Source organism: Chiloscyllium plagiosum, unplaced genomic scaffold (genome assembly GCF_037043375.1).
Source record: "Chiloscyllium plagiosum isolate Xiang-an unplaced genomic scaffold, Cpla_swu_hap1 HiC_scaffold_19, whole genome shotgun sequence".
Classification (NCBI taxonomy): Eukaryota; Metazoa; Chordata; class Chondrichthyes; order Orectolobiformes; family Hemiscylliidae; genus Chiloscyllium; species Chiloscyllium plagiosum.
In genome coordinates, this window is record NW_028270157.1 from 8889372 (window position 1) to 8913042 (window position 23671).

Sequence of the window (23671 nt, forward strand, 5' to 3'; positions counted from 1 at the left end):
GAATGCTAATAAGCAATTTAATTGGCTGCACCCAAAGGATGGAAGTAATACAACTTCTCCATTAACTCTTTCAGACTATTACTTAACATAACAAATAAGCTCTGCAGATTTTCATAGTAAGTGTCTTTCTTTGTTGTAATTTGGGATACAAGATCATTAAACAATAAATTTAGACTCCTTAAGGTGGCACGATGGCTCAGTGGTTAGCACTGCAGCCTCACAGCACCAGGGACTTGGGTTCGATTCTGGTCTCGGGCGACTGTCTGTGTGGAGTTTGCACATTCTCCCCGTGTCTGAGTGGGTTTTCTCTAGGTGCACCGGCTTCCCCTGACAGTCCAAAGATGCGCAGGTTAGGTGGACTGGCCATGCTAAATTGACTATAGTGTTCAGGGATATGTAGATTAGGTGCATGAGTCAGGGGTAAATGTACAGCAATAAGGCAAGGGAACAGGGCTGGGTGGGATACTCTTCAGAGAGTCGGTGTGGACTTTTGGGCCAAATAGTCTGTTTCCACACTGTAGGAATTCTATGATTCTATGAAAGGGAAAGCTGATTCCCATTGTTGCGAGAGATCTTTCAAAATTCAAGTCATAGACGAATATCAGTAAGACATGTGACATTAGACCATAAGACACAGGGGTGAAAGTAAGGCCATTCAGTCCATTGAGCCCACTCCACCATTCAGTCATGGCTGACGGGCATTTCAATGTTACTTACCCATACTCTCCTCGTAGCCCTTAATGCCTTGCGAGATTAAGAATTTATCAATCTCTGCCTTGAAGACATTTAACGTCCCGGCCTCCACTGCGCTCCGTGGCAATGAATTCCACAGGCCCACCACTCTCTGGCTGAAAAAATGCCTCTTAATTTCCATTCTAAATTGACTCCCTCTAATTCTAAGGCTGTGTCCACGGGTCCTACTATCCCCGCCTGCCGGAAATAAATTTCCAGCATCCACCCTTTCTAAGCCATGCATTATCTTGTAAGTTTCTAATAGATCTCCCCTCAACCTTCTGAACTCTAATGAATACAATCCCAGGATCCTCAGTCGTTCATCGTATGTTAGGCCTACCATTCCAGAGATCTTTTGTGTGAATCTCTGCTGGACACGCTCCAGTGCCAGTAAATCCTTCCTGAGGTGTGGGATCCAAAACTGGATACAGTATTCTAAATGGGGCCTAACCAGAGCTTTATAAAGTTTCAGTAGCACATTGCTGCTTTTACATTCCAACTCTCTTGAGATAAATGACAACATTACATTTGCTTGCTTTGCGGGCGGCACGGTGGCATAGTGGTTAGCACTGCTGCCTCACAGCGCCTGAGACCCGGGTTCAATTCCCGCCTCAAGCGACTGACTGTGTGGAGTCTGCACGTTCTCCCCTTGTCTGCGTGGGTTTCCTCCGGATGCTCCGGTTTCCTCCCACAGTCCAAAGATGTGCAGATCAGGTGATTTGGCCATGCTAAATTGCCCATAGTGTTAGGTAAAGGGTAAATGTAAGGGTATGGGTGGGTTGCGCTTCGGCGGGTCGGTGTGGACGAAGGGCCTGTTTCCACACTGTAATGTAATGTAGTGTAATCTAATCTAATCTAACTACGGACTCGACCTGCGAGCCAACCTTTAGAGAGTTCTAGACTAGCATTCCCAGATCCCTTTGTACTTTGGCTTTAGAAATTTTCTCACCATTTAGAAAATAGTCCATCCCTGTATTATTTTTTCCGAAGTGCAAGACTTCGCAATTGCTCACATGTTAACCTTTTAGATATGCCAAGACATTGATCGAGTTTACCAAGGAACTTTAAAGTATGTAAGCATTTACAGACAAATATCAGGAGTAAAAATGCACAATATTTGTTTAACTGAATAAACTCTACAGCAATGAAAATAATTTTGTTTTAACTGTCATACTGAAACAGGCCACATAGCAAAGTGAAAGTAACTCTCTCGAGCACTGATAATTCCAGCGGCGGTGATACTGGACAAATTAGATCCCAGAGTGAAGCCTGCTTTATTTTTCATTTTGCTTACTGTGGAGATCAGTCAATAAATATATTCATGAGAGGCTGCCAATGTACTTTTAACAAAATAACTAACATTTAGTACACGGAAGACAAAACACAAATGATGTTATACTATACAAAACTATCAAGATGATTTTATTACAGACATTAGAAAGGAAGATTCATCATTTTTACCCCAGCAAAATCCTTACAGACATGCAACCCTACCACCAAGCCAAAACATTCGGATCAGGAGCAAGTTTGGTAATTGGCTATTTTTGGACAGAGTTTTGTGCATTAAAACAATACTATTTTCAAGTCATTCTCTCCCCCAGAATACCTTGAAACAAATTGCTGACTCTGCTCTCTCATGAATTAACATAGGTTCTTTCACATCATGACTTCAACAATTTTGTAGATGCCTTCCTCTCTGATGCCCCACAACTTCGGCTTGTAGAGATTGCTTCCATCCTCACTTCTAATTCTCAGAACTGCTTAGAGACTACTACTAACAGCATTTCTGCTCTTAGAAACCTCTCTGCTTGAATCGATTTCTGACTCCCACTCTCTCAGTTGCAAAACTCAAGTCAGCAAACATCTCCGCAATTATCACCCCAGCCATCTTGTTGGTCATTTAACTAAAATCACACAACTTCTTGATCATGCTGTTTTGAACTTACTGTTCAAAATTACCTTCTGCCTTTTAAAAAAGTCAGACCTTTACAGAACTCTACTGTTTCCTCTACCTAATAACACAAGTTCCCAAACAACATTGCAAACTTCCATCACACATTTCACCATGATAGGCACAATTCCAATCTCTCGTCTCTGCGGAACTTCTTAACTACGTAGTAACAGTAGCACAGACAGTATATCAAAAGGGTTCAGAAAAGATTCACAAGGATGTTGCCAGGGGTGGAGGACTCGACCTACAGGGAGAGGTTGAATAGGCTAGGGCTATTTTCCCTGGAATGTCGGAGGCTGAGGGGTGACTTTATAGAGGTTTATAAAATCATGGGAAGCATGGACAGGGTAAACAGACAAAGTATTTTCCCTAGGATGGTGGAGTCTAGAACTAGACGGCAAAGGTTTAGGGAGAGAGGGGAAAAATATGAGAGAGACCTAAGGGGGAACGTTTTCACGCAGAGGGTGATACGTGTATAGAATGAGCTGCCAGAGGAAGTGGTGGAGACTAGTACAATTGCAACATTTAAAAGGCATCTGGATAGGTATATGAATAGGAAGGGTTTGGAGGGATATGGGCCAGGTACTGGCAGGTGGGACTAGATTGGATTGGGATATGTGGTCGGCATGGATGAGTTGGACCAAAGGGTCTGTTTCCGTGCTGTACATCTCTATGATTCTATGACTCAATATTTCTTTTGTTAAACCTATGAAGTGATAAATTCACTGTTGTTGCTCAATTTCCTATGGGAGCATTGAATCGGCTCGCCCCAGAGGACATGGTTGAGAAATCCTTGGGCTCTATTCAGTGGTGGAACAGCTGTCACACTTGGCCACAATATGAATTGGTCAGTGTTGCTCTGTTCTGGAACTAAATTCTACATTCCAAATGGGAATCTCTAGTCTTGTGATAAATGAGGAATTATCACTTGCAGAAGAGAATCAAGGGTGCAAGATCAGAAGGTGCTGCAATCCAAAAATGTCATTAGGTCACCAAAGAGGTATTTGTTGAACAGGTACTGAAAATAATGGAAAGCTAATGGAACGCTGGCCTTTAAAACTAGATGACTGGAGTACAAGGATGTTGTGGTTATGCAATATCCTGGTTAGACCTCACTTGGACACTGACACTTGCTCTGCGCACCACAGTTTAGGAAAGAATAACTGGCCTGAGGGGGGAGTACAATGATTCCTGTACTTCAAGGGTTAAATTATGAAGGCAGATTGTATAAATTAGGCCTGCATTCTCAAGAATTGAGAAGGCTAAGGGGTGATCAATCAAAGTTGTCAAGATACTAAATAGAAAAAAGCAGGGTAGATAAACTATTTTCACTGGTTCTAGAATTAGGGGACATACTCTGAGAATTAGGGCCAGTTCATTCAGGAGGGACATTAGGATGCAATGGGTATACACACAGGGTAGTAGAGGTTTGGAAATCTCTTCCACAAGCAGTAGTTGAATCTACCTCAGTTTATTCAGATATTTTTTTTTTGTTTAGCAAAGGTATTAAATGATATATGCAGTTAAGCCACAATTTCACTGAACAGTGGAATGGGCTTGAGGGACTGAATTGCCTACTCCCATTTCTATGTTCCTAATTTTGTGCAATGAGTAATCTGGAGGGAGAGTACACTGCTGAAGTAATTACAGAAAGAGTGAAACAAACAGTGAGCGTGATCTGGAAACTAAATCTGAGGGAACCTTACATTAGAGATTGGAATAAGAGAGCTTATTTGTGAACTGAATGAGAAAAATGCTTTTATAGAAGAATGTCCATTGGATAGCTTCTGTAGCAAGTTGGACCAGGAGGGAATTGTTGAGAAAGATTTGGAGTCAATGGCAGTCTAATGAATGCAGAAAGTCCCAAATATTTTACATTCTTAATGTCACACGACAAATATCAATTCTGAAATTAGAAAACTTTTTTAAAGGAAAGACACATTCTGTAAAAATATATCATTAATTGGCACTATGGGGTTTGCAGTGCAATCAGTGTTTCTGACTATGTGCATAATTCTGTAATACTGCATGGGCTCCTCACACAATCAGACAAGTACAATGCTATCCGCCTACGTATACTTCCCATGAACGAGCAATACTAGGAATTTCAATGGTAGACCTTGGGTTAAAGACAAGAATTCAAGTGTACCAAAGTTAGCTGTTGCTGATTTTGGAATAGCAGCGGAGGAGGGAAAACACTCCTTAATTAGCAATCAAAAGAAATTAATGAAATACAAACTATTATGCATTTTTCTCTTGCTAACTTGCATTGCAACATAATTAAAACTATTTATATATCTCAACTCTTTTTCTGCTTGCATAAACAAAACCTAATCTTACATTTCAAGAGCAGAAGAAAACTGCTAGGAAAAGGAAGGAAATCATTATGTGCTTCGAAGGGTTTAAAAATAATGCACTATTTCAATGTTAGCTTTCTATAATTATGAGTAATTTTACTTAGATTTTCTCTGAAAATTGTGTCAGAATGCTTTATACTTCTGACTAACTAAACTAGAAATGAAACATTAAATGCAATTTAAAAGAAGTTGAATAAACACCAAACGCTAGCCCACATACATGCAATATGTGCATATATAAACTATAATTGACTAGTAACAATGAACACCGCTGATAATAAACTTAGATGGTTCAAAACTTACAGTAGATCTCAAATGAGGTGGTTTATCAATTGGTTTGATTATTCGTTGACCTTTGTTGCTTTTTGAAGATGTCTGTTGTGTTGAAACTCCTTGCAAAGCCAATTCCTTCAATATAGAAGGTAAATATTTGAAATTCACCTTACACCTCAGTTTGATTTTTACTACAATCCCAACAATTCTCTCAGCCATTTTTGGCATTGGTCCACTATTTATCAGATTTATCACATTCAACTTGACAACATGCTAAAATGGATTTAAATTCAAATTTCTGCATTGCTAATCGAGTAGTTATCATTCGGCTTTCACACAATTCTTAATCTATTACATTTAGATCTTAAGTTTTCTATTGGGAGTTTTGTTTTCCTTAACCTAACTTACACGAGTCTACACAATACCAAACACCAAAATAATCATGAAAGACAATCAATGAACACCAACCTCTCAACCTGTCAACTTGGGTAATCCAGGAAAATTAACATACGTTCACTGAAAAAAGTTAATCTTCTCATGTTCCTAATGAATTTACTGGATCATTATCACTTTCATTTGGATGGGTATATGAATAGGAAGGGTTTGGACGGATATGGGCCAGGTGCTGGCAGGTGGGACTAGATTGGGTTGGGATATCTGGTTGGCATGGACAGATTGGACCGAAGGGTCTGTTTCCATGCTGTACATCTCTATGACTCTATTTTCACCAATTAACATCTCACATTTATGTAACATTATTAAATATCCTGGAGTACGTAAAGTAGAGCATAATAGAACAAAATATGACATTGATCCACATGAGATATTAGGTCAGAGGAATTCTGAAGAGTTTCTATCTGTTCACTGTGTTTAATCTTTTTTCCTGTTTGTCTGTATTAATTTTAATTGAGCATCCTATTTCTAATCTGATGAAGCAGTTTTAACTTGATATGACTGTCTGTATATCAGAAGTATGCATTCCCCAGACAACTATCTTAACATACTGTGAAGGAATGGACAAGAGTGATGCTTTTCCTTTAAGTGGGACTTTACATCAGGCCAGTGGGTGCTGTGGACAGAAACAAAACAGATTTTTCTCCCACTCAGTCCCTGCTGTGGTTTAATGTGTACTGGGCTATAAGTATCTCAAGGCAAGGCTTCTGCTCCCATATGAGGAAGTGCCACCTTCAAGAACTGCTGGCCATATTTGGTCCAGATTGTGCCACTGACAAATTGGAGGAATGGTGATCTCACCAAGGGCAGTTTGCAAGCTTTCAGTGATGATGGGCAGGATGGAGAAAGCAATACAGCAGAATTAATAGGTTGATTTCCAATACAACAGCCTCAGCTGATGAAATAGTGGCAGAAGCAGGGAGCGGCTATGAACCAAACACTTCAGGGTCACAATTAGCACAACAGTGGGCAGGTAGTCTGAAACCTTCACTACTGTACGTAAATGTGCAGAGGAGTGGGGTGGCTGGACAGGTACCAGAAAAGGTGCTCATGACAATTTATAGCGCCCCATGTCCCACCCCACCCACAAACGTACTTGTGAATGTAAAATTCTGTTTTACTGAATTCCCAATGTACTCAATAGATTCATATTGCTCCTTATTTTACAGTAACAGGTATAGGTTTGCAAACTGCTCTCTTGAAGTGATTTTATTCTCCCATGTAACAATGATACGCCCATACTTACTTTGTTTATTTTTGCAAGTTCAGTTGAAGCTTGTTTGTTTCCTGGTTCCAGCAACAGCACCATTTCAAAATCTAACATGAGGGAAAAGACAATGCAAGAATAAACTGTCAACATTATTGGTATACAAAAAAAAATGTAAAGGGCATAAATCTTTTGTTCATTTAAATAAGATGCCAATACATGCTAATAAGGTGTGCCAGCGCAGATATGATGGACTGAATAATCTACGTCTGTGCATAGGTATCTCTCTCCAAGTTATAATAACTTGAGGGCACCACTTTCTAAACTTGGACCAAAGTGAGGAGGACAAGCCTCCAGAAACGACTGCAGCTGATTCAGGGACTGAGCTCATAACAATGGTGTTATCTCGAGCCAACTCAGCTAACTGACTCCCATTCTTCACAAAGAAGTACTTCATCAATTATTAATGAACTAAATATTAATGAATAAATTGAAACAAAACTCACAAAGCAAAATAACAACAAAATGCTACTAACATCTGAGAAAGTGATCAAGAAAAAATAAGAAAATCATTAGGAACTTGAGATTTAGAGGTGTTAACAGTGAACACAACAGAAAATTATAGTTGCAACCAGGCGGAGTATATTATCATGTTTATAAAATAAGGGGCAGATTTTAAGCTAGTTGTATGAAAGGAGCAAAATAATCATCCTTGAATGACTTATCATGATTTACAATTATAAATTGATGGTCTTAGGTTATTTCATGGAGAGCTCAGACACGTTAAGAGAAACATATTAACAGCAAAAAAAGTATGACTGCTAATGGATATGTAGGAGGATATTCAGCTCAAAAATATCATGAGCATTTAGGCTTTGGCAAGATGTGCACTGTGCATATGTCATTCTGTAGACATCAGTCCACGCTTGACAGCTGAGAGAGCATGGAAGCATAAAGTCAGTTTCAATTAGTCTCAAAGTAATACCAAATGAGAACTGGTGCAGTGTAACAGCATTTATTTCAAAGCACCTATCTTCTTCTGATTATTATCTCCTATTCCCATTGCACTACCCTTAGATACAATGTAAGATAGGCCCTTTGACAACCTCCTGTACAAGAAAATAAATAAAGTTACAAACGCCACACACTTTTCTCCAACAAATAAAACAAAATTCTGCCCTGCAAGGTTTTTAGTAATCTCACCTTCTTTTGCTTCCTTCATCTTCCCTAGGCACATTTTAGCAGTTCCCCTTCGTGCAAATGCCTTGGAGTAAGTATTATCCAGTGAGATAGCCCGGCTGCAGTCAGCTTCTGCCTCTGCAAATCTAAAATATTTATAACTGCTTCAGAACAGTCATCAACAACTATGTTTTAAAACATACTGCTTTCATTAACTTTACATTAGGGACATGCTGCATTTGCTAAGGCAGGCCATTTCAGTATTTATCAGGGTTTGTTCGCTCTGTGATGTTCTTGGTGCTTACTGCCCTTTTGAGACCTAAATGTAACTTTGTTCATTACTGAAAGGAGGGACAATTAGCCTTCCTCAGAAATTTAATCATATCATACCGAAGTGTTTATGTGATCTGTAGTTGCTCTGGGGGTGACTGGCAACAGGCAAATGGGAAAGAGACAGTTAACTGTGAGACTGAAATATCCCTGATCTCAAGAAGCTGTTCAGAGAAGACCTAGTGAAAAGCAGAAAGTAAACTTTGAAAATGGCACAAGGACTTTGTTGGAAAGGAAAGAGCCAAAGGCATGAACAACATGAAGTGGGATGGGACAATGTTGCTGTTATAATTTGGCCAAAGCCAAATAATTTAAAGAAATCAGAGAAGGAGTCTGATCATGGAATCATAAAATCTCTACAGCACAGAAAGAAGTAATTCGGCCCATTAAGTGTACACTGACCTTCTGAAGCTCATCCCACCCAGACCCAGATCCCCACCCTATCCCCATAAGCCCACATTTCCCATGGCTAATCCACCCAACCTGCACATCCTGGACACTGCAGACAATTTACAATGGCCAATCCACTTAACCTGCACATCTTTGGATTATGCGAAAACCCAGAATACCTGGTGAAACCCAGGTGGTCACAGGGAGAATGTGCAAACTCCACACAGACAGTTGCCCGAAGGTAGAATCGAACATGGGTCCCTGGCGTTGTGAGGCAGCAGTACTAACCACTGAGCCGCCATGCCACTCAATCATGACTGTTGTGAACCTAGCTAAGTAAGGTCTGCAGGGCTGTACTGTTTGGGCATCACCTGAGTATCTGGGAAATTCACACTGGGAAGTAATAAATGCTACACAATGGAGGCAAAGATAAAATGACTGTTGAGATTGCACATGGTGCAATTTTCTTGCCAGAAATGATGTGACTATGCAAGATGCATTTTTGGTGTTACCCATTATTTAAAATGAAACTTACCTTCTTATTTCAAGTAGGTTTTGCCATTTTATTTGAATATTACTATAGAAAATTTTAAAAAGTGAAATCACCAAGTGGTCCCAATGCAAAGGTGAGGGCAAGATGGAGCCATCAGGCTGAGTGGAGAGAAAGGATTCAGCCTCAAAGACAGGCGTTGGCTTTCAGTGGATCTCTCAGTCAGGCAAAGTGCCTGCTAAGTAATGCAGACCTCCTCCTGCGTCCTTCCGATCTCCTCTTCTTCTTTCCAAGTACTTTCAGTTCTTTACTGCAGACACAGGGGAGTTGGCACACCAGTGGTTCAATCTCAGTCACCAGTTGAAAGGCAAATGGTGACTGAGTGTAGAGAGGCTGTCTTTTCAGATTCTGAAGGCTTTCTGACCCTGTATTCTTCACCGAAAGGCTGCCCATCTGCTCAGAAACCTGTCATGTTGATGACTCCTGACCTACACATGGTTCTGATTGAAAAATCATTCAAAAGGTTGTCTCTGAGCAAAACTGTCCTGAATACATACACATGCTCACAGCAGATGAGTCCTGTAACCAGCCCCCTACAACTGCTTGAACATTACAAAAAAGTTAAAATACAACACAAATAATTTCAGTAACTCGTATTAAAACTGCAATATTTCTTTACACAGTTTTTTTGGCATAAATAGTATCCTTTTCCCATTTGGTTCATGGTGCAAAAATGAAGAAAAGTACAAAGATGTTGTCCTCACACAAGGTTTTCCTTTGCAAATTCATCAGCTGGTGAGTATCCCATCCATTACTAATTGAATATCAGTGGCTGCAGGAGGAGGCTCTTAAAGAGACATTTACTATCTTCTACAATTTCTCGTCCCAGACCTAGTCAGTGCCAAGACAGAAAGGCAACACGGTCCCACCTTATAGAACCCATCTGATTAAATGTCTTTCCACTTCCAAAGCCATCTCAGGGGAGGGTATTAAAATCTGCCTTTGGCTTACAATATCAACAATTGTAATGGTACATGTTTTATGATTAAAATCTTACCTTGCTTGGAATAATGATTATTATTTGAATTCCAAATCAAAACATGGGCAAGTTGGGCCCATTTGAGGGAGTAGAACTCATTTAAGTTCTAATTTAGACACAGAACACGCTTTCCATTTTCTGTATCTTCTCCCAGTTAAAAATCACACAACACCAGGTTATAGTTTACCTGACTATATCTGACTAAGCAGCAGTGCTCTAAAAGCTTGTAGTTCCAAATAAGCCTGTTGGACTATAACTTGGTGTTGTGTAATTTTTAATTTGTCTACTCCAGTCCAACACCAACACCCAAACTATTTTCTCCCAAACTACCAACTCCAATTGCAACTTATACAAAGAAATTAAACTGGCTCAGAGATGCATGTGCTGATTTATGCATATGCTTAAAACATACTTAAAGAAATATCTATTAATAATCATTCAAGACTTGACTGGAATATAATGTAAAGACCACTTTGCTTTCAGACTATGGACAAAAAGTGAAAAAGAATACTGCTTTAAACTAATAGACCAAGAGAAAGTTTACTGTATTAAAGACAGGTTACTGGAACACATTGTGAGCTGCATCTACAATGTTGCCCTTTTCAAGCAGTGAGGAAGCAATCCAAACAGAACTGCCTGTGTGTGTCCGGAGGAATTTTTCCCGCATGGTCTTTTAATTTGTATTTTTTTAAACCACAGCCAGCTATTGTCAGTTAAGGAAGGCTCATCATAGTAACAAGCACTTGACTGGTTCCTGGACAGTAGCCTTGGATGTGGACAATGCAATAGAAATGTCCAGGCTATGAAGAGAACGTACCATCTATCTATCTCCTCCAAGGGAACTAAGAGAAAATACTTAATAGCTAGTTGCTGTCCCTCACCTGAGGTGTTCCCTCTGCAATTTCCTGTTGAAAGGGAAAGGGTAAAAAAAAAATCTTCAAAGGCACTGAAAAGGTGAATCCTCAGCCAGTGAATGAAAGACTTAGTGACCGTGTTCCCACACCTCTCACCATTGGTAAAGGTTCTGATGGAGTTGAAACAGTATCAAAAGAAAACAACTCATTGATGTCTGTGATCTGGGCTGGTGCCAGAATAGTGTTTCTGACTGTTCTTTCCCCATTCATCACTCACAATATTTGCTTTCATCGCTTTGTGTGTCTGTTTGTATGTCAATGGGAAGTTTAAGAAAGGCGTGCAGTTTTAGATTATCAGATCAACTTGCCTTTTTTTTGCTATTGCTTAAAAAGGTTTAATTACAGTAAATTGTTAGTTCCTTGTTAATGGAAAAAATCCTTGTTTATATTATTTTGAGCTGAATTAGACAGTTTGATAAAGTTGTACAATTCTGTGGTTTAATCAATTTTCACATTTGTGACAGTGTGGAGCTTGATTTCCAATGCATGACTACAGTGAGTCACGGCAATAGTACCAGGTTATTAACACAACTTAATATTACAAATAAGCAGCGTGCTTAAATTGTTTTCATGACCTCATCTACATAAATGCTATTGCTGTTAATAAAATATATTTATTTGACACATAATTAAAATTCAGCAATATTGTGCACCTTCAAAAAAACTTACTTCTCAAGCTTAAGGTAAGCCATGGCCCTGTTGGCAGGTAAAAGTGCGTTGGTGCCATCTGCTGCCATCCCTCTAGTATAGCATTCAATTGCTTCCAAATACTTTCCTTCTTTAAAGAACTCATTGCCCTGTCAATGAAAGGATTCAAAAACTATAAAACAAAACTGAAAACTACAAAAACTTCAAAGATCAATTTTTACCAATGGGAATGAACAGAATGTACATCAGGCCAAATCAACATCATACAATAGAACATAAGAGCACAGTACAGGCCCTGCAGCCCTCGATGTTGTGAAAATAATCTGATGCCCATCTAACCTACACAGTTCCATTATTATCCAAATGTACGTCTAATGCCTATTCAAATGCCCTTAACATCAGCGAGTCCACTACTGTTACATACAGGCTATTTCACATCCCTACTACTCTGAGTAAAGAAACTACCCCTGATATCTGTCCTAAATCTATCACCCCTCAATTTAAAGCTATGTCCCCTTGTGTTAGCCTTCACCATCTGAGAAAAAAGGCTCTCACTGTCCACCCTATCTAACCCTCTGATTATCTTATATGTCTCGATTAAGTCACCTCTCAACCTTCTTCTCTAATGAAAACAGCCTCAGTTCCCTCAGCCTTTCCTCATAAGATCTTCCTTCCATACCAGGCAACATCCTAGTAAATCCCCTCTGAACCTTTTCCAAAGCTTCCACATCCTTCCTATAATGCGGTGATCAAAACTGCATGCAACACTCCAGGTCTGCGGCCTTACCAGCGTCTTGTAAGCTGAGGCATGACCTCATGGCTCCGAAACTCAATCCCCCTACCAATAAACACTAACACACCATATGTCTTCTTACAACCCTATCAACCTGGGTGGCAACTTTCAGGGATTTATGCACTAGTTGACACTTCCTAAGGATGCTATTAATTGTTTTAATAGCTTTGCTACAACTACAATTATGACTCGTGTTATAGTAGATCAAGACTCATTAAAATTTGATAGGGTCCATGCACACATTAAGGGTAGTCCAGTGGAACTAAGTACCATGTAATTTGATGCCTGAAGCTAACATGAACCTTGCTTCAAAGCTAGCTACCTCTGGGAAAGCATCATGAACAGTCCACAGCACTGTCTTCCCCATGACTGAGATCAAATCCAATCTTCTTCCCTTGAGCCTAGAACTGGTCCACAGTGGACATTAGATGAAGCTATAGCCAAGTGTGGTCTAGCTGAAGTGTCATCAACTTGAAACATTAACTGTTCTCTCCATAGATGCTCCATGACATGAAACAAAATGCTGGAAATATTTAGCATTTCTGAGCTAGGTAGTCCACAACAAAATGCAGCAAAATCCATGCTTCACAAGTTAACACAAATTTTTTTATCAGTTTCTGACTAACATTTTGAATGTCTTGATTACTTGTCACAGACATACCAAGTCTTTCTCAAAAATTGCCTCCTGTTTTGCTTGGGCCTCAGTCAGCTTCTTTTCATCACTGGTATCCATTTGTTCATCTTTGCTTGATTGATTCTGATCTGGTACAAGAGCCTGACAAGACAAGTAAATACATTAATCAATTTGCATAAAAAGGCAAACTTTAAAAAAAACGTGCAAACATTATAAATGCACACTTAATACATGAGGGAAAGAAAGGATGATTCAAGTGAGGGCTGAGGGTTGTTAAGTCTATTTAAAGCTACCACAATGAAAGGAAAATAGTTGACACAAACTCATTTGGTCTGTGCGCATGGTTATCACCCATCCATTATTGGAGATCAATGATTTCAGTTTGCTGACTGCTGGTTTGCGATGTACAGTGATGCCAAAAATGCGCGTTCAATTCCTGCACCGGCTGAGGTTACCATGAAAAAAACTCTCGTTCTCAACCTCTCCCCTCACCCACAGATTGAACTACCACCAGTCATCTCTCTCTGATGAGAGAGCAGCCCAATGATCCTGCTGAATTACAGCAACTTTGTCTTTTTTCAGCATACACATATGGATAAGCTACTAGGGAACTATTTTGGATATTGCAAAAAGTGATTATTGGTGACCTTTACAACTTAAGTTTTTCACCGCAGCTTTGACGTTACTAGCTTACCAATGTGGCCCAATTACTTTGCCAGAATTTACTTGTATTTCTTAAAGTGGAATCTCAACAACACTACGGGCAACTATTAAAACATTTTGTAAGCTCCAGATATCCTCCAGCGGATATAAGCAGTATCCAGTCAAGAGTGTTGCGTAGGAAAAGCACAACAGGTCAGGCAGCATCCGAGGAGCAGGAAAATCGACGTTTCAGGCAAAAGCTCTTCATTAGTCCTTTTGCCCGAAACTTCGATTTTCCTGCTCCTTAGTTGCTGTATGCAGCTGGAAAAGCTGCTGTGCTTTTCCAGCAACACACTCTCGATGCTAATCTCCAGCATTACTCACTTTCGCCCATAAACAGTATCCAGAAGACCCTAGGCAGAACAGCCCAAATCCTCAATTTTCTGGCTATGCCAGATGAGCTAATGTCATCCCAGAAAACAGGAGGTGTGCTGCGGAATTACTTATTAGATATCTTATATTAGGGAGAAAAACATGGAAAATGATATTTGCCCTCCTTCCTAATCATCATTCAGTTTCCAATTAAAAACTGTACATGTAGGTGCCAAGTAATGTTTAGGATTGGAGCGAAGTTGAAACTTTTCATGGTGAAATCGTAAGTGTAAAAATGGAAAAAGCAAAGTAATGTGCCTCATAAAAAGGTGGGAGTGTGGTTTGAAAAAAATTTTCAATCAGAAATTTATCGTTCAATTTGCATTTCCAGCTGAAGATGGTTAAAAACGTTTCAGTGTCTCTATTGCCACTGATGTGCCAGGATCTCCCATCAATGAAGATGGGGATATTTGTGGAGCTTCCTCCTTCAGCGATTTGTTTAATTGTCCATGACTATTCATGACTGGACACAGCAGGACTGCAGAGCTTAGATCCAATTTGTTGGCTATGGAATTGCTTCGATTTGTTTATCACATTCTGCTGAATGGCATGCAAGTAATCCTTTGTTTTTAGCTTTGCAGAGTTGGCAATTCACTGTTCGATATGATTGACCCTGCTCCTAGCATGCCGTCCTGCATGCTTCATTGAATCAATGTTGATCATAGAATCATAAAGCTTGGAAACAGACCCTTCAGTCCAACTAATCCATGTTGACCATGTTCCCAAACTAAACTAGTTGCACCTGCCTGCACATGGCCCATTTGCCTCCAAACGTTTCCGATTCATGTACTTATCCAAGTATCTTTCAAATGTCTTGTAACTGTACCTGCACCCATCACTTTCTCTGGTAGTTTATTCCACACACTAACCACACAGTGAGAAAAAGTTGCCTCTCATGTCCTTTTTAAATCTTTCTCCTCTCACCTTAAAAATATGCCCCCTACTTTTGAACTTCCCCCCCACCTAAGGGAAAAGATCTTTGCAATTCACCTTATCTATGCACCTCATTATTTTATAAACTTCTATAATGTCTCCCATCAAACCCCTGAAATCCAGTGAAAAAAGTCCCAGCCTTTCCAGCTTGTTTTTATAACTCAAATGCTTCATTTCAGGCAGCATCCTGGTAAATCTTTTCTGAACCCTCTCTAGTTTAATACTACCCTTTATTTAAGAGGGCAATTTGAACGGCACACAATACTTCACAACAGACCTCACCAGTGTCCTGTACAGCCTCAACATGACTTCCCAACTCCTGTACTCAAAGGTCTGAGCAATGAAGGCAAGCGAATGCATCTTCTGGCTTGGTGGTAATTCTGGAGTGGAGAACATGCCAAGCTATGAACACAATTGTACTGCTAATGTCCCACAAAGCCTCTTGGGTCTGAAGTTGCAACATCTGTTCACAATCGAGACTATTCATCTCTGCGGGGGAGTTACACAATAAGTGAATGGCCTCCTCAATCTGAAGCAATACTTCATCTCCACGAGTGGTCATTTCCAACAGTAGTCTCCAATTGATGCATCTGCTGCAGGTACACTGGTAAGAACAAAACTGTATAAATTTTTTTCCACTTATTGGTTCGTTCGTTCCCCATCTCGCATATGCCCAGTCTAGACGCTATGCCCTTTAGGACTCAGCTGGCTCGGTTAACAGTGGTGCTACTGAGCCAAACTTGGTGATGAAGACTGAAGTCTCCCACTTCAAGAATATTCTGTACTTTAGCACCCTCAGTGTGTCTTCCAGGTAGTGTTCAACTTAGTGAACTGATTCTTCTAAAGGGAGGAAGGGAGTTAGGTGGTAATCAGCAAGCTAACTTATTTATGTTTGACCTGGCTCCACCAGACTTCATGGGGACCAGAACTAATGTTGAGAATTCCCACAGCAATTCCATCTGAAGTGTTCACTAGTGTGCTGAGACCTCTGATGGGTTGTCCTGTCAATGGATGGTGATGGTGTTGTCTGGAATATTCTCTGTATGTTATGATTCTATAAGCCTGACTACATTTGGCTGTTGCTCGACTAGTTTGTGGCATAAACAACCTAATGTTAGCAAGAAAAGCTCTGCGGGATTGACATTTCTGCAGTGATGCATTCAGCCCATTTCCATCACTCAACTAAAGTTCCTTTACCTAATTACAGCTTATCCAACTTTCAAGCTATTACTTCTCCATTCCCGGTTGTTCTCTCAAATACTGACACTTCCTAACAGGTGGCGATAGACCCAATCCTACAACTAGGAGGACTGAATCACAGCCTGAAAAAAATTAAACAAGACAGACTTCCAAAAAACGAAATCAGATGGATCCAACACAACACGCTTCTACGGATTACCCAAAATACACCTTTAATGAAACAGTCCTGTTCACATCCATGAACATCAACATAGCCAAAGAAACACTGACTACACTATGAGAAGACACATACACCAAACACCACCAACTTCATCAGCAAGGACAACATGGTCAAGCTAATGGACCGATGCATTACCACTCACTTCACTTTCAATAACAAGACCTACAGACAAACCAACTGAACACCCTCGGGATCTCCAATATCAGCGTACTTAGCAGAAGCAGTAATGCAGAGACTCGAACAAGCAGCTCTGCCCAACATCCAACCCAAACTTTGGGTCTGCTATGTGGTTGACACCTTTGTCGTCACTAAATGAAACAAATTAGAGGAAACCATCAAGACCATCAATAATATCCTTACAGGCATAAAATTCACAAAAGAGGAGAAAAACCACAACAAACTGCCATTCCTAGACGGCACAGTAGAGCGAACAGTCAATGGGGAACTTCAAACCAGCGTCTACAGGAAAAGAACAGGTACGGACCAAATACTGAACTACAGAAGCGATCACCCCAACACCCACAAACGAAGCTGCATTAGAACATTATTTCAACAAGCCACCACACACTGCAGCACACAGGAACTATGAAGAGCAGAGGAGAATAATCTATACAGCATATTCAAAAAGAACGGGTACCCAATGAATACAATCCGCTGAGTTCTCAGCAACAAACCCAAACAAGCAGTCAAAAAGGCACCCAGAAACCCTATCTACTCTCCCCTACATCAAAGACATCTCAGAAACAACCACCAGACTACTCAGACCTCTTGGCAACATGATAACCCACAAACCCACTACAGGCTAAAACAGCAGCTAAGGAACTTAAGAATACCCTATACAGACCACAAGCAATAAGAACGTCATTTACAAAATACCTTGCGAGAACTGTAACAAACACTACATTGAACAAATAGGGAGAAAACTAGCCACCAGAATACATGAACATCAACTAGCCACAAAAAGAAATGACCCACTCTCACTAGTATCCTTACATACAGGTAAGGAAGGACACCACTTTGACTGGCAAAACGCATCCATCCTAGCCAGAGACACACATGAGAATTCCTAGAAGCATGGCATTGCAATCGAAACTCTATCAACAAACACATTGATTTGGATCCCATCTACCACCCTCTGAGAAAGAGAACAGGAAATGACATCATCAACCCAAGGAAACCTAAACACATAAATAGAAAGTGGACCATAACACCAATGTTTTACCGGAGGCTCACTGATGATGTTATCTAGCATGGTGACAAAACGTCTGAAAATAAACCTTCCAGCTCAATGAGGAAATTTACATCCAGTTCTCTCAAATCCCTACATGTTCAAGCGCAATATCAGAATTTCACTCTATGTTTTAAAAATATCACAAACCCTCATGGGGGCAAAAGATGCATGTTCACAAATGTACCAATTTTCATTTGATAAGTTTAACATTCCTCTGTGTTCAATAGAAAAACATACAATCTTTTCAAGAATTAATTTATTTTTAAAACAAATGTACATAATAGTAGGCCTTTGAAATGTGGATGGAAAGTTTGAATGAATTAAATTTTTACCTCATTTACTTTTCTGAGTTCATTCTGTGCTTCAAAGTTTTGTGCATCCAGGTTTAGCACCATTTCAAAGTCTGAAGTGTTAGAAGTAAACAAATAAACTTACATGTAGAAAAAGCATGAAAATGTTTAAGGACTGTGCAGCTTTTTAATAAATATGATGAACTGAAAATTAAAATCTGAATGGTGGTTTTAAAGAGAAAGCAAATAATACTTCAGGTCTCATAGGATTAAAGCTTTTCCTGTTCTATTCACTATTTAAGACACTTCCAATGTTTATCAAATTTGTTCAAAATCACTAACCGTCTTTTGCACCCTGAAAGTTTTTTAGTTTCATACGAGCAGCACCTCGTCGAAGGTATGCTTTCAAGAAGGATTTATCCAGCGCAATAGCCAAATTGCAATCTGATTCTGCAACAGCATACCTGTGGAAAGGAAAAACAGGTAATGTCCAAAAGTTATTTATTAAAAAAAAATAAAAAGCTCATAAAGCAAGTGAGGCCACATGGTGATACTGCTCCCAAATGTCACCACACTGTAATGTACTCAATTCCCTGTGCAGCATGTTGTTAATCAGATGCACAGCATTAAGGGAGGACAATATAGAAGAGTATTTAAAAAGCAAAATAAAAGCATCTTATCACATGTACAAGTAGCCTGTAAGTCAACAATATTGGCAGAGATCTTGAAGCAGGTTAATGGAATGTTATGATATGGGGAGGTATAAGAAATGGTGAAGAAAAACAAAAACACAAAAAACAAATAATATGGATAAAATTCAATCAATAATTTGCAAAATGATGAAAGGGGAAATTCAATTAGCTCAAGAGGAAAAAGCTTACTTGTAATGATCTGGTCCAATAATTAAAATTAGTTATACACATTTCTGCATTGCTTTTAGCATAGTGCAAATATTGAAGATGTTTCCAGACCTGAAAATAATACCAAGCAATTATGGAAGGCTGCATTAACTGAAAAGAATGGTTTTAAAACTTGGGAAGATTTTTAAATGAGCAAATCTTATTTTATCTACTTTTCTGAGTTAATTAGTCATTGATCCAAAAGAAGAAATAAAAATTAGTAATCTTTTTAAAAGATGTAATTTTTAAAAATGCTTGAAAATGACTTTGAAGAGTTTTGCATCAATTGTAAAGGGACAATTGCATCTCTCCTGAATAATAGGAAATGCTGGTCAATATGACCTGGCAACCCTTGACTGGAAACAGTACAACCAGGGAGGAGGATAACATATAAAGAAGTTACATTACCAAGGCACAAAGGAAAATTTTCGAGGAGAAAGTGAGGACTGCAGATGCTGGAGATCAGAGCTGAAAATGTGTTGCTGGAAAAGCGCAGCAGGTCAGGCAGCATCCAAGGAGCAGGAGAATCGACATTTCGGGCATGAGCCCTTCTTCAGGAATGAGGAAAGTGTGTCCAGCAGGCTAAGATAAAAGGTAGGGAGGAGAGACTTGGGGGAGGAGCGTTGGAAATGCGATAGGTGGAAGGAGGCCAAGGTGAGGGTGATAGGCCGGAGAGGGGGTGGAGAGGTCAGGAAGAAGGTTGCAGGTTAGGAAGGCGGTGAGTTCGAGGGATTTGACTGAGACAAGGTGGAGGGAGGGGAAATGAGGAAACTGGAGAAATCTGAGTTCATCCCTTGTGGTTGGAGGGTTCCTAGGCGGAAGATGAGGCGCTCTTCCTCCAACCGTCGTGTTGCTATGGTCTGATGATGGAGGAGTCCAAGGATCTGCATTTCCTTGGTGGAGTTGAAGTGTTGAGCCACGGGGTGGTTGGGTTGGTTGGTCCGGGTGTCCCAGAGGTGTTCTCTGAAACGTTCCGCAAGTAGGCGGCCTGTCTCCCCAATATAGAGGAGGCCACATCGGGTGCAGCGGATGCAATAAATGATGTGTGTGGAGGTGCAGGTGAATTTGTGGCGGATATGGAAGGATCCGTTGGGGCCTTGGAGAGAAGTAAGGGGGGAGGTGTGGGCGCAAGTTTTGCATTTCTTGCGGTTGCAGGGGAAGGTGCCGGGAGTGGAGGTTGGATTGGTAAGGGGTGTGGACCTGACGAGGGAGTCACGGAGGGAGTGGTCTTTTTGGAACGCTGATAGGGGAGGGGAGGGAAATATATCCCTGGTGGTGGGGTCCGTTTGGAGGTGGCGGAAATGACGACGGATGATACGCTGTATATGGACGTTGGTGGGGTGGTAGGTGAGGACCAGTGGGGTTCTGTCCTGGTGGCGATTAGAGGGGCGGGGGTCAAGGGCGGAGGAGCGGGAAGTGGAGGAGATGCGGTGGAGGGCATCGTCGATCATGTCTGGGGGGAAATTACAACAAAGGAAAACTACAAACCAAGGGACTGGAGAGCGAAGAGACAGATGCAGACTATAAAATCATGAGGGGCATGGATAGGATAAAGTCGTTTCCCTGGAGTGGGGGTGTCCAGAACTAGAGGGCATAGGTTTAGGGTGAGAGGGGAAAGATATAAATGAGACCTACAGGGCAACTTTTTCCACACAGAGGCTGGTGCATGTATGGAATGTGCTGCCAGAGGAAGTGGTGGAGGCTGGTACAATTGCAACATTTAAAAGGCATCTGGATGGGTATATGAATAGGAAGGGTTTGGAGGGATATGGGCCAGGTGCTGCAGGTGGGACTAGATTGGGTTGGGATATCTGGCCGGCATGGATGAGTTGGACCGAAGGGTCTGTTTCAGTGCTGTATATCACTATGACAATCACAATTGAGAGAGAAAGTAAATCATTCTGAGGAAGAAGCCTGTTTTAAAGGATAGGCTGGGACCTTTTCTTTTAACTGCACCATAGGAGGTTGAGGGGTAACCTTATAAGAAATTCATAAAATCATGAAGGACATAGATAAGCTGAATAACAAAGGTCTTTTCCCTAGGTTAGAGGAGTTCAAAACTAGAAGGCATATTTTAAAGGTGAGAGTAGAAAGACTTAAAAGGATCTGATGGTTAAACTTTTTCGCACAGAGGATGGTTCATGTTTGAAATGACTGCCAGAGGGAGTGGTAGATGTGGGTACAAATACAACATTTTAAAGACATTTGGACAGGTACATGAATAGGAAAGGTTTAGAGGAATATGGTCCAAATGTAGACAAATGGCACTAGTTTAGTTTGGGAAACTTGATCGGCATAGCCTCATGCTGTGTGGCAGTAAGGGAGGCAGGTGCTCTTTGAGACAATGTGCTAACTGACTAAAAAAGCTTGGAAAGCTAAATAGTTCAGAAATATGAATGAGGTAGATGTTGTGCCCAAACTGTGAACCGGGTGTTATTAATTGGTCAATTAAGCTGGTCAGAAAATCCACACCATCAGGTCTGTCATGACTCAAGAGGCTTAGGGCTTATGCAAGTGTAACTTACTGAGGATAATCGTAGCTGTTAAACATAAGTGTGCAAGTTGTCATCTGATCGGACTCTTGCCCTAACTCACATGAATAAAGGGCAGGATATTGTGGAACAGTGTCTTGCACAGTGCCATATTTGTGCAGGGGGTGATATAAACACTTGCTGTTGCCCAAAATTGTATCAATTATTTAAAGTGAAATTTACCTTTTCTTTTGAAATTTAATTTTTGTTAATTCTTCTGTAGTTTACTGTGGTTATATATGAACATACAAATGAGAAACAGTCAGCCATTCAACCCCTTGAACCTGCTCTGACATCCAACAAGAACTTGGAATTTCTGATTGCAACCATAAATCTGCATTCCAGCTGACCCAACAACCCTTCACCCCATTGCTTAACAAGATTTGGTGGTGCCAGTGTTGGACTGGGGTGTACAAAGTTAAAAATCACACAACACCAGGTTATAGTCCAACAGGTTTATTTGGAAGCACTAGCTTTAGGAGCTCTGGTGGTTGTGGACCATCTGATGAAGGAGCCGCGCTCCGAAAGCTAGTGCTTCCAAATAAACCTGTTGAACTATAACCTGGTGTGGTGTGATCTTTAACTTTGCTTAACAAGAAACTACTTGTGCTTTAAAAATATTCAAGGACTCAATTTCCATCATCTTTTCAGGTAGCATTCCAAAGACTCTCAGAGAAAACATTTTTCCACATAAATTATTTTAAGTGGGCAATGCCTGATTTTTAAAACAACCCCGAGTTCTAGATTCTCCCATAGCAGGAAACATTTTCTCTACACCCAACCTATCAATATCTAATATCTTACATGTTTCAATCAAGTAATTTCTTACAATTCTTAACTGCAGCAGATACAAGCCTAACCTATCGTATCATTCCTCGTAAGACAACCACCTCCACTTCATTCCAGGTATTAGCCAAGCAAACTTCCTTTTCTGTTTACATCTTTTCGTAAATAAGATGATCAACACTGTGCACAGTATACCAGATTTAGTGTCACCAGCGTCCTGTGCAACTGATAACAGGTTATAGTCCAACAGGTTTATTTGAAATCACATGCTTTCAATGTGGTGACCCTCAGGTGAAACCACCACCAGTCTTTTCTCTCTAATGAGAGTGTAGCCCTATGGCAACTTTATCTTACCTTAATGCATTTACTACATTTCTGTCAACTCATTTAACCAATCTTTTCTTTTGTAGTTTTGCATCCTCTTCATAACTTACTTTATCTATCTGTGTCATTAACAAATTTGGCAATCATGCCTTCCATTCACTCAGCCAAGTCACTGACATGAATAATAAACTGTTAAGGCCCTGATACATATCCCTGTGGCACACTAATCATTACATCTTGCAAACCTGAAAAAAACCATTTATGCACACTGTCTGTTTTCTGTTAGATGACTAATCTTCTATCCACATCAATATACCATTCTTTACATCATAAACTTTCATTTTCTGCAATAACCTTTAATGATCACCTTATAAGATACCTTCTGAAAATCTAAGTACAGAAATTCACTGGTTCCCCTGTATTTTCAGCACATTACCTCTTTAAAGAACTCCAAAGGTTTGGTCAAACATGATTGCCATTTCACAAAAGCATGTTGTCTGTGCCTGATTACCATGACCATATTCAAGTGACCTGCAATAACCTCTTCAATAGTGGCTCGCATTGTCCCTGTAACAAACGTTAAGGTAACTATCCTGTACTTCTGATTAGTGTTGAAGTAAAATCTACTAAAGGTGGAATGTCATTGGTAACTTCACGAGAGGCATCATTAAGCAAATTTGATTATTTTGGTTTAATTTCCCTCCAGGGATCCTAACAATTACTTACTTCTAAAGGAGATAAGCAAAAATATGACAGAATGGATAAGTTTTCAATGTCTATTAAAAGATTGCTA

General features: G+C 40.2%; 1 protein-coding gene across 1 annotated transcript in view; it reads right to left on the reverse strand.

Moving 5' to 3' along the window:
- Positions 1-23671, reverse strand: part of rpap3 (RNA polymerase II associated protein 3) — a 54594-nt gene that overhangs the window by 20083 nt on the left and 10840 nt on the right. Inside the window, exons 5-11 of the mRNA XM_043708896.2 lie at positions 18681-18802; positions 18381-18451; positions 13418-13531; positions 11985-12112; positions 8177-8298; positions 7013-7083; positions 5344-5448 (exon numbers count right to left, since the gene is read on the reverse strand). Of these exons, the coding sequence (XP_043564831.2) occupies positions 5344-5448; positions 7013-7083; positions 8177-8298; positions 11985-12112; positions 13418-13531; positions 18381-18451; positions 18681-18802 (733 nt within the window). The remainder of the gene's footprint in view (positions 1-5343; positions 5449-7012; positions 7084-8176; positions 8299-11984; positions 12113-13417; positions 13532-18380; positions 18452-18680; positions 18803-23671) is intronic.